Genomic DNA, 10,528 nt, shown 5'->3' with positions numbered 1-10,528 from the left:
AGGCAGGGGTCCCTGCGCCAGCAGCAGCACACTGCCAGCCTCCTTGCCAGCGACCTCTGAGGCCCACACCTGCTGCGCTGCACGCAGCCAGGCACAGCCCTTCGCGGAATCCGTAAGTGCAGCTGTCACGGAGGGCAGCAGGACTGGAGTCTTTATGTGCTCACAACTTCAAGAACTACAAAGCTGGGCAGAAAGGAGTGCCACGTAGAGGGCAGGCACTGGGCCTCTCTGCTCTCCTGTGGAGAGCACCCTTCCTTCCCTGGCGCAGGACACTTTCTGATGGGGCTCCGTATACACGCTCCCGAGGTCACTAACGGCCCTCACTGTGGCTTGTGGGGTGTTTAACTTAGCCAAACCTGTTCCTCAGCCTCTTCTGACCGTGGAGCCTGACCCTTGTTGGTGTCTAACAGCTAGTAATAATCTACAGAACTTTTCAAGGTGACACACCGGACTGGGCCTGAAACTCCAGAGCATTACCCAAAACTTCTCCAGCTTTTACAAACAAGCAGCACAAACATTTACCTCAGGGCGGAACGGTTAAGAACAAACCAGAAACAGGTAAGGAAAGCTTTTAGGTTAAAGAAGTAAAACTATCTTGACAGGAATGGGAGGGACAGAAAATGACAAAATATCCAAAATGATAAAAATTATCTTCAAATATTTAATAAATATTTCATGATTTGATCAGGGAAGTTCCAAATAGTAGCAACTGAGTCCACAAGTTCTTGCTTAACTGAGTCCTTGCTTAACAAGGCAGGACTATATTTATTGTATGTCACCAAGATTAGTACGGTGTCTAACTCCGTATGACAAAGTCTGGGTGGGTACAGGGGAGACTGACTTCTCGGGAAGACGTGCCCCTTAGCACCAGATGCACACTGCATCTCCTCCTCCCTCCAAACCCGGCTCAGCACAGTGGCCTCGACAAAGTCATGGGACCCATTCATCCTCCCAGAGTCAAGAGAACTGTGGGTCTGGCAAACTGGAAGACACCGCGGGACCGCAAGCCCCGTGTGGGGCTCGGACAGCACTTCTGCCTGCGGTCAGGGCTCCTACCCAACACCGCGGGTCAGTCGTCTCAAATACAAGAAGCTTCTCCATCAGCGCAGTTCATTTCGTGTTTGAGAGGAACTAATCAGAGCAGTTATTCCCAGGAGCAGTGGTCGCCCTGGGTCCCCTCTGCTCTCCGGCACGGGCTTCGCCGGGGCCTCACTCGTTGTACTTGGACAGTCTCAGCCGGGGGATGATGTTCATGGACTGCAGCTCCTGGAAGAGCAGCTTGCAGGCGTAAGGGATGCGCAGGGAGGACACGTGGCAGGACGACTTGCAGTAGTGGCACCTGAAACCCAAGGGGCAGCGTCAGAGGGGGCGGCAGAGTGGCAGCGGCCTGCGCGCAGGACCCGGGCATCTACCCCACACAGCCCCCCCGGGACGGCCGTCCTCTACTCCTGAGTGCTCAGTCCCGCCGTCGTACATGCATGTGCGAGCCGGGAAACAGAGATGGCCCAGGAAGCAAACTGAAAAAGGAAACCAAGTTCACCCCCTCAGTCTTAAAAGCAGCAGACTTGAGTCAGTTACTTCATTTTTAGACCTTTCTCTTTAAAATGGCGAACATCTGCCCAGAAACTGTTCTGAAGGAGCCCCAGAAATCTGCATTTTTACACTAAGGATCGCTTTCTCAGCTGGTTCCGTCCAGGCCCGCGCACCTGGCAAGCACCCATCCTGCCTGCGTGTCACTCTGGACGAGACGCTCACAGGTGTACCCGTTTCTGCCACTCTGATGCAAAAGAAACACTAACAGGAGCGGAGGGCATCGGCCTGGCACGCGGGTGTGGCTATTTCTGTCAGTTCCAGAAGCTCCTGTCCTTACTTGTGCTGCCGCGCGTGTGTGTATGTTGTGTGCGTGTGTGTGTGTGCGCACGCGTGTCCCTGAGCAGTCCCCACATCTGCGGGCTCCCGACCCGTGTCCGCTACTCCACTCAGGCTTCAACCAATGACCGAAACCAGGAAGGCCCTGGGGAGGAAGTAAGTGATCCCTTTTGGGGTGCAGACCAAAACCAGGACCTCACAAGACTGCTCACGGCCTCCCTGTTTATGAGGACATAAGCAGGCGGCTCCTCACATGTACACTGAGGAACACTGCGCTGGCCGGGAGGCGGGGACTCCCACTGACACGTGCACAGGTATCTGGGGTGCACTGCAGCAAGAAAGCCGTTGCTAAACAGCGTGGTTGCAGGAGACTTTAAAAAATAAAGTTTTATTTTAGGGAAGAGAAACAAGCACTGCAGCTGACCGTGGGGTGTCGAGCAAAGTGACCCTGTAGAAGCAGGGCATCCCAGGGAAGAGACAGAACAGGGGAGAGGCCAGTGTCATGACAGACACACGAGGGCTACCCCGGGGAGCATTTCACCCACGGACAGGAGTGATGTAGGTGCAGCGCTGACACATACTACGTCTGCAGTACAGAGAGAGAACTGCCTTGAGTGTGCCTGGGTAGCCCTGTTTGACTCGGGTCAGACCCGGAATATGGGCTGAGCTGGCCAAACTGCTTGCTGACTTCCTGTCTAGGACCTTACACCGCAGCCCCGCTCTAAGCTATTCAAAAGGCCATCCGTGTAAGTCCTGAGCTGGACAGCCCATTCATCTTCTGTCATGAACTATCTCCGCAGTGCTCAGAGCTGAGAACGCCCAACGCTACCTCTATGCATGTGTAGCCCGTATGTCACTCACACAGACACCGTACCTTGCGGCAGGGCTGGACCACTCCCTCAGGTAGAAACGTGACTTGAACATCATAAAGGCGACTGACTGCTTAGGGTAAAAGCAGCCTCAGGAGGTGGCTGGGCTTCACAGAAGCAAATGGTGGCTGCCCTGCACAAGGTTCCTGTGAGCTAATTATCTTAATAGGGCTTCTCTTTTGTGACTTCTGCCCTCCGTCTTCTGAGGAACAACAGTCCCGGTGTAAACCCCCACGCTGCAGGGCTTGGCTGACGTGCAAACCGCCCGCAAAGCCGACCCGAGCTTCTGAACGCTCTAATTACCGGGCCTCCATTGTGCCGCTCATTAAAGGGCGACTTCCTCCAGCCCATGCCTCCGCCTGCTCCCTCCCTCCCGAGCAGGGAGTGGTGCCCACTGGGAGCAGATGAGCGTCGCCCTTTGCCCAGAGCAGCCGGGCCGCGGAATGGACTCGGGTGCTTGCGGCTGGCAGCCAGGGTAAGTGGGCCGCTCACAAGCAGACGCAGCGTATGCTCAGTTCTGCTTCATTACAGTACCGACCCTCGAACCACACTATCTGATCTAGTCCTCTTTCAGAGGCCTTCACACATACAAACACCAAACCCACAAGCTTCAAACCCAGCACTGCCCCAGATGACCCACAGGGAACCTGAAGCGAAGCAAGAAAGCCACAGGAAGTGAACAGCCCAGGGCAGACATCAACCACGGTGTACAGGCCTCCCAGGCGCGTCAGTTTACCTGAGGGGCCAGCAGACAGGGTTTCCCAAGTGAATCTGAGTGAGTCCAAGCGAGTCTGCTTTACTACTTACTTCTTTCCGTGAGGGGGATGCAAGGAGGAGAAAACCAAACTATTTCTGAAGTCTCACAGCCCCTATTGTCAATGAAATGGCTCTTGTGAACCACCCTTTCAGAGCAAGTTACTTAAAAACCCTTGTGCCAAATCTGAAGATTTAAACATAGTGGAACTAGGTTTCTGGCATCTTCCTATTATGCTATTTCTTTTCTTTCTGTCTTTCTTTTTTCCTTTCTTTTTTAGTTACACAGCCCAGACTATGAAAAGCAAGCCCAATATGCATTTCAAAAGACGAATAGACATCTCAGGACGGAAACAAACCCCCATCTCACTGCTGTAAAAGAGGGAGGCTTATTCTCAGAAGAATGTCGCCCATCTCTGCACCCTCATGAAAAGAACTGCAAGTGGCCACCTCTTCTGTTAGCTCCGAAAATGAAACCAGTTCTCCACAGCAGGACTCATCGACTCCCCTACACCAGAATCACAGAATAATTTACCGAAGGTCTGGGCATTTAGCTAGCACGGGGTACACGGTGTTCTAAGAAGCCCCCTTGTTCTGAGTCTTGATTTGCTTTCTTCAACCAAGAAACTGGCAGCTGAGGATGGCAAGCGGCTGGGCTCCGTCTGGAGGGAGGCGCGGAGGGGAGAGGGCCCGGGTACTCTCAAGCCCCGCTGAACGCTCACCTATGCCCCACCAAAGCCTGGGGAGGAAGAAGGGGCCCGCGAGGAGCCCAGCGGGGAGGGTGCCGAGGGCAGGGCTGTCTCCTATCCTCAGCATCTGCTGGGGCCCCGTTAGACCTTCCCTCCATCCCACAGGAAGTGAGTGAAGCAGACTGCTGGGCTGTCCTGCCCGCAAGAGGACTTTAGGGCTAGGGGTCATGGCTGACCCTAAGCAGAGCCTTTGTTCTTTGGGGGCAGAGTGGACCTGTCCTGAACAGGAAAGGGGCTGCAATGACACCAACACGGACACACGGCAGGGAGCACTGTCCTCGGGCCAACGCTGCACAGAAGTCCTAAGCTGGAGACTGTGCCATCTGTTCAGTTCCGGGCGGCCCCACGGATACAGGGCATCGCTGAGAAATCAAGGGAGCAGCAGTCGGAAGGAATGCGACTGGAGCAGTGTCAGTCTCGTTCGCTCCAGTGCTGCGGCTGACACAGTGCGCCCCTGCCACCACGGACAGTCGCCATGGCACGCGTGCCCTGCTCTGTCACCACTCACCCCAGGATGGGGTGACACGGCCTTCTGGGTCTGGAGTTACAGTAAGAGCGTGGACGCGGTTCTCGCAAGGGCTTCTGTAGCGGGCTGTAATTCTAACACCTGTGTATGTGTTTGCTGCGAGTGTCATGAGGGGCGGTGTTCATGAAACACGCCGAGGTACGGGACAAAAGGATCCAGACTCCTCAGGAGCTCAAACTCAGGTGGTGGAGAGAGTAGCTCAGTATGCAGACACATAGAACACGGACACACAGAGTACCAACCTCAGGACGAACAGACGGATGGACGGACAGGGAGGTGCACTCGTGATTACAGGAAAGACTGGAGATTACAGCACGTGGGTTCTGACCCAGGCGATTCCTGTGCGGGGGCCGAGGAGGTGAGGGCAGGCCTGAGGCAGACGGCAGCACTTACCAGCCTGAGTAGCCTAGCAGTCCACACTGGCCGCAGACGTCCACCTCGAAGGCATCGCTGGAGATCATCAGCCTCTCCAGCAGCAGCATGCTGGCTCCGTAGCCGATCAAACAGTCCCGCTCCATTTCTCCAAGGCGCAAGCCGCCATCGCGAGATCGCCCCTCGGTGGGCTGCCTTTGAAACAAGGTGTTAGCAAATGCGTTATCTCTGAAACTAACAGGGCCACAGCGCATCACAGGCAGATGCAGAGCTTGAGGCTCTAGGTCTAACCCACATTGAGCTCGGCCTCTCACCTCGTTCAGAAAGTGCAGCGCACCTGTACCGAAAACCTTTCCTGAGAAATGCTGGACTCAACTGGCTATTGTTGTTAAATCCAAACAGCACAGTCACATAATACTTGTTATATAACAGAGCCATGGAAAGTCCATACAACACCAGTGCTACATTGCTATCACTACTAGATCACCAGTCAGATCTTGGCTAGAAGTTACAATGGGAAATCGATTAAGTTATAGATTACTTGCTGACAGGAAATCTATGCGGAACAATTCGCAAGGAGGCCGGAGTTAGCACGCAGAAGTGGAAACTGCATCCCTGAGCGCGCACGTGCGGTCCCAGAGCCGGGAGAGGAGTGAGCAGGCAGAGGGGTGGGACCGACCCACGCCCTGCAGACAGGCTTCCCGCAGGAGGTGGAGAAGTACAAACAAACAAAACGTGGGCAGCAACAGCTCTGACACTTAGGCTACTTTGAAACGGTGTTTGGATACTGCAACCCATGTGGGAGTGGAGGAGGGGAAGGAATTCAGGGAAGAACACACCTAGCCCACGCAGGGTCCCACTGCCAAGCCAACCTCTGCCTCAGAATCGCAAGGTCTCCTGTCCAGCACCTTTAAGCACCTGTATGTCTGTTACTCCAACAGGCTGTACCTGCACCCGATTTACGGTCGGTGCTGAGTCACTGACACCTCTCCTGCTGCCTCATTTCCTACCCCACGTCACACCACTCACGCCATGCTCGGGCTGAGCCAGGCGGGGCCGGCGTACTGACTGAGCATCTCCTACAGAGTGCAGCGGCACGGTAGCTGCTCTCCACCCGCCAGTGCCCTGTGGTGGTATGATCAGCTCCACTGCACGGACGAGCAGAACTAAGCCACAAGAAGCCGAGCGATCTGTCCAGGCCCTGGGAGTGCTGCAAAGTGGAGATGGGGCCATGGCCCGTCCACCCGCCCCACTGACACACGGAGCTGGGAGTGCCTCGTTGGGGGCCGTCCTGTGCCTGCTGGACCTCCACAAAAAGGCGTGGGAGCCCCGTCCCTGCCCCCCCAAGCTGCAACAGCCAGAACGGTCTGGGGGCGCTGTCCAGGGTTCCCTGAGACGCCAGGCCCCGCTACAAAGGCTGGCATTAAGAACAGGTGAAACACTCCAATCAGCCCTCGGCACTGCAGGAGAGATCGGGTCCAGGATGCCCAGGGAGAGCACAGCCTGCGGTGCTCAGGCCCTTGGATGAAACAGTGTAGAGGTCGCATGCAACCTGTGCACATCTTCCACACACAGTCGTGTGCTGCTTCCAACGGGGCCTGAAAAATGCATCCTGAAGGGTTTGATTGTTTCACAAACACTGAGTCTACTTACGCAGACCTGGAAGGGATAGACTGGATGGGACACACAGCGAGGCTAAATGACGTGTGTGTGTGTGTGTGTGCGTGTGCGTGTGCGTGGTGCAGCCCACTGTTCCCAGGGCCAGGATGAACTGAACACAAGATTAAATCTGGCAGAAGAGAAATGATGTAACCCAGAGACGAGGTTGCTGCGAGGTTTTCCCCGCACAGTGTACAGTGACTTTTCTCAGTAAGCAGGAGTATGGTGCAGAATCACGATGGGAAGTGCAGACACCCGAGCCACTGACACAGCGGCTCAGCATGACGGTCAAGTCCTGTCTGCTGCAATGACCGCTTTCCAGGGATGGGGGCACACAGGCCTAGTGCCAGCCTCGCCACCGAAAGGCAGGCAGCGCCAAGAGTAACGGGTCAGGGCAGCCTCGAGCTCACGTGCGGAGCCGCTACCCTGCACTGTCAGGGACCATGACAGGAAAATGCTGCGCGTGTGCGGGACGACTCCGCCCCTTCAGCTGTCTGGCTGAACGTGCTCCTGTGGGTCCAGGGCCGACTGTGGTCACAGCGCCCTCTCCCAACGCGTCTACCAGTTCCCCGAAACGGACCCGCTGCTGCACCCGGGGACCCAAGACGTACGCAAGGACGGTGCCTTGTGCTCTGGGCTGCCACGTAACTGTGTGCGTTCTCTGGGTTCCGGTGGTGCAGGAGCGCCACTGACACACACGTGGGCACAAGGCTCTTCGTGAGGAGGACGTATTTACTGACAGGAACACAGCAAGCAGCTGTACAGGGGGCTAGTGTGGCCTGCAGTGGGCTGCACCTTGGCCTGTGAAAGTTTTCATTGGCTGGTATTTTTCATCACGTTGCTCGTAAGTACATGATTTCTCTTAAGGCCTGTGACCCCGCCTTCTGACATTTCAGGAACACAGAACCCTCGCTGAGCCTGCCCAAGGTGTCCGAGCATGCAAAACGGTTCCGAGTGCTCCACGGGTCCTTTGGAGACCACTCCTCTTACCTGGTGAGGACGGCGCGTGGCCCGCGGGCCCGGGCATGCATCTTATCCAGCACCATGTGCTTCAGCTTCTGGTAGTACACGGGTCCGAAATAGATGTATGCTTCCAAGGGCTCCCTGGAAGAGAGGTCGGTGCTGGCTTAGGAGCCAAGGCCTGGGAGAGTGGGCCTTCCTAGCACCCTCGCTGCATGTTCTGGCTCACAAAGGGTCTGTGGCTGGGTACGCAGGATGTGCGGTTTGTGGAGCTACAGTAAAAAGACGCATTTAAACGAGGTGTGCAGCAGGCAGTCCAGTTCCTGCCACCACCCTCCTCTGCCTGGGCTGCCCGGACCATCTCCTTGCTGGTCTTCCGGCTCCCACGCCCATGCCTCAACAGCCTGACCGTTGCACACCACGCAGGAGTCCTGTCACAGCACAAGGACACTCCGTGCCAAACTCCCCACACACAACCTATGTTGCCAGAACTCTGTAACACGGCCAGAAGGCCAAAGCAATCGAGTTCCTGCCCACCTGTTTCTTCCTGTTCTCTCCCAGCTCGCTCTACTCCAGCAACACCGCCTGCTTTCCTGCAGCATGCCCCTGGGTCTCTGCCTGGGACATTCCGTCCCCGGGCACACACGGCCCTGCGCACAGTGCAGCTCCACAGACAGCCTCTCCCCGACAGCCTTTCGGAAGCAGCCTCTGCCCTCCTCCGCACTGACTGCTACTGGACTAGTGGGTTATTTCTCTGCTTGCTGCCCGTCTTCCCCGCAAGGTGCAAACTCCGAAAGGATCAGCCCTGTGCCTCCTTTGTCCCCGCGATGCCAGCACCTGTGACCCTGTCAGGTGCACCGCTGGTGCTCAGCAAACCTTTGTGGCACAGCTTATTCAGACCCTCTGGATACCTGTGGTGAGGGTTTGAAGAGTGTGCACATGCAGAAAAAAAAGCAAAACAAAACAAAGCAAAAGCCTTTTTCTAAAATCTAGAGCTAGAGCAGGGAACAGAAGCGCTGAGGTGAGGACACACTGGGCCACAGCAGAGCGGGGGAGCAGCATGAGACGCCGTGGGCTCAGGGGACAGGCAGCTGTGCACACCTGGCTCTGCTCACTTGCACACTTGCATGCATGGCTCCGTCAACTTCTCCTCGGGCTCAAGCAGGCCAGACCTGGGGAGACACCATGGCGAGGGCACCAGGGTTGTACAAAAAGGGTGACCAGCCTAGGGCCCTGGCCTGTTCCAGCCCTCCCCAGCATGGCTGTTCCGTGTGCACTGACTCTGCCTGAAAATGACGAGCGCCCCGAGAGCGAGGAGCAGGAGAAAGGAAGTGTGAGACACGGGCTCCGTCAGGCCCCTCTGAGAAGCTACCTTCCGCCTGCTACTTTTCTTGTCTAGTCACAAATCTAAATATGCTAGGCCTTAGGCTGCAAGTACTGTCAAAGCACCAGTTATCTGCATCACAAATACAGAGGAGATTCAATAGCTAAGGAAAATCCTTTGTATGGTATACAATCGGTATCTTCCCTAAAGTAAGACAGAAATCATATTTTGATGAATTAAATCTTTATGCTGCTCAGTCTGGCCTCAAACTCCTGATTCTCCTGATGCAGCATCCCAAGTGCTGGGTTTGTGGGTGTGCGCCATCACCCGACTTTCTACTTTTTAAGTTGTAGCCTGACCAATGGAAACAGTACTCCTTAACTTACCAGTGTTCCAAATTTGGATTTTCTTAGAGCAGTGCTAAGATACAAAAGCTTTCTGCTTGAAGCCAGCAGCTCAAGGTACAGCCCTCGTCGGTTATGAAGGCACAGGGGTGCCCTCCCAGCCTCAGGGACCCTCTTCCGCAGCACACTCACCCTGTGATTCCAGAGGTGACGTAGTCCTTCCCCAGGTAGTTGTACCCGTGGCGGACGAGGTCCTCACACACGTCCTTCACCTTGCTCCCGCCAAATGCGGTGCCGTAGTGGAATCTGCCGTCCAACACGCCCGCCTTGCCGGCCAGCAGCTCAATGAGTTTACCCACCTGCACAGGGGAACAGGCTGGGTGAGCACAGTCCCAAGGGCAGGAACTCTCCTTGCTTGTCTCTGGCTTTCTCTCCCTAAAGGATGGGACTAACAGGGATAAATTAACAGCAACTCTGCTAACTCGTCAGGGCCACACGCTGTGTTGAAAGAGTTCAACGCATGTCATCTGATTTTCTACCTCTCGAGACCCCTAGAGTTCGCTCCTATCATTTCCTGTTTCCAGACAAGCAGACGTCAGGCAGCTCGTCCAAGGCCACGTGGTCAGGGAGAGCAGCAGCCAGGACCGACAGGTGGTAACTACGAAGGCAGACTCCTGGGGCTCAACAGGGCTTTCTTTCTGGGGGCCAAGTTCGTCACTCGGGAGACCCCAGAGTGTAGCTGAGCCCCTGGTTCTCTGCAGAGGAGCCCAGAACTGCCTGGGCTCAGGGCCTGCCTGTCCAGCAGGGCTCAGAGGTCTCTTTCAGAAAACCAGTGGCAGGGTCCTGCGGCCTCAGTCCCTATCACTGAACTAAGTGCTTGCTTTCTTCCTTAAGAACAGTGCTCTGAAAAGCCTCGAGGTAACTGACCGTCATTCTCGATGGGAAGCCGTGTGGGTTCATTATGATGTCCGGACAGATGCCAGAATCACAAAATGGCATGTCTTCCTGGGGGACGATCAAGCCACACACACCTGGGGGAGAGAGGATTTCATGCCACGGAAAGCAAATTGGCAGAAAGGAAGAATACAGTACTTAATTGGGAT

General features: G+C 55.6%; 1 protein-coding gene across 2 annotated transcripts in view; it reads right to left on the bottom strand.

Moving 5' to 3' along the window:
* Window positions 1-647: 647 nt before the first annotated feature.
* Polr3b (polymerase (RNA) III (DNA directed) polypeptide B) overlaps window positions 648-10,528 on the bottom strand; it is a 98,157-nt gene continuing 88,276 nt past the window's right edge. Inside the window, exons 24-28 of one of the 2 annotated variants that reach the window (XM_005374620.2) lie at window positions 10,353-10,456; window positions 9,618-9,784; window positions 7,788-7,901; window positions 5,160-5,333; window positions 648-1,339 (exon numbers count right to left, since the gene is read on the bottom strand). In XM_005374620.2, coding sequence (XP_005374677.1) covers window positions 1,210-1,339; window positions 5,160-5,333; window positions 7,788-7,901; window positions 9,618-9,784; window positions 10,353-10,456 — 689 coding nt within the window. In that variant the 3' untranslated portion in view covers window positions 648-1,209. Of the gene's footprint in view, window positions 1,340-5,159; window positions 5,334-7,787; window positions 7,902-7,926; window positions 8,930-9,617; window positions 9,785-10,352; window positions 10,457-10,528 lie in introns of those variants that run through there. The other variant, XM_013519054.1, reaches the window with a different exon arrangement.

The sequence above is a fragment of the Chinchilla lanigera genome, unplaced genomic scaffold (assembly GCF_000276665.1).
Source record: "Chinchilla lanigera isolate Chin_1 unplaced genomic scaffold, ChiLan1.0 scaffold00004, whole genome shotgun sequence".
Classification (NCBI taxonomy): domain Eukaryota; kingdom Metazoa; phylum Chordata; class Mammalia; order Rodentia; family Chinchillidae; genus Chinchilla; species Chinchilla lanigera.
The sequence above is the reverse complement of the archived record's forward strand: the minus strand, read 5'-3'. Positions and strand labels throughout refer to the sequence as shown.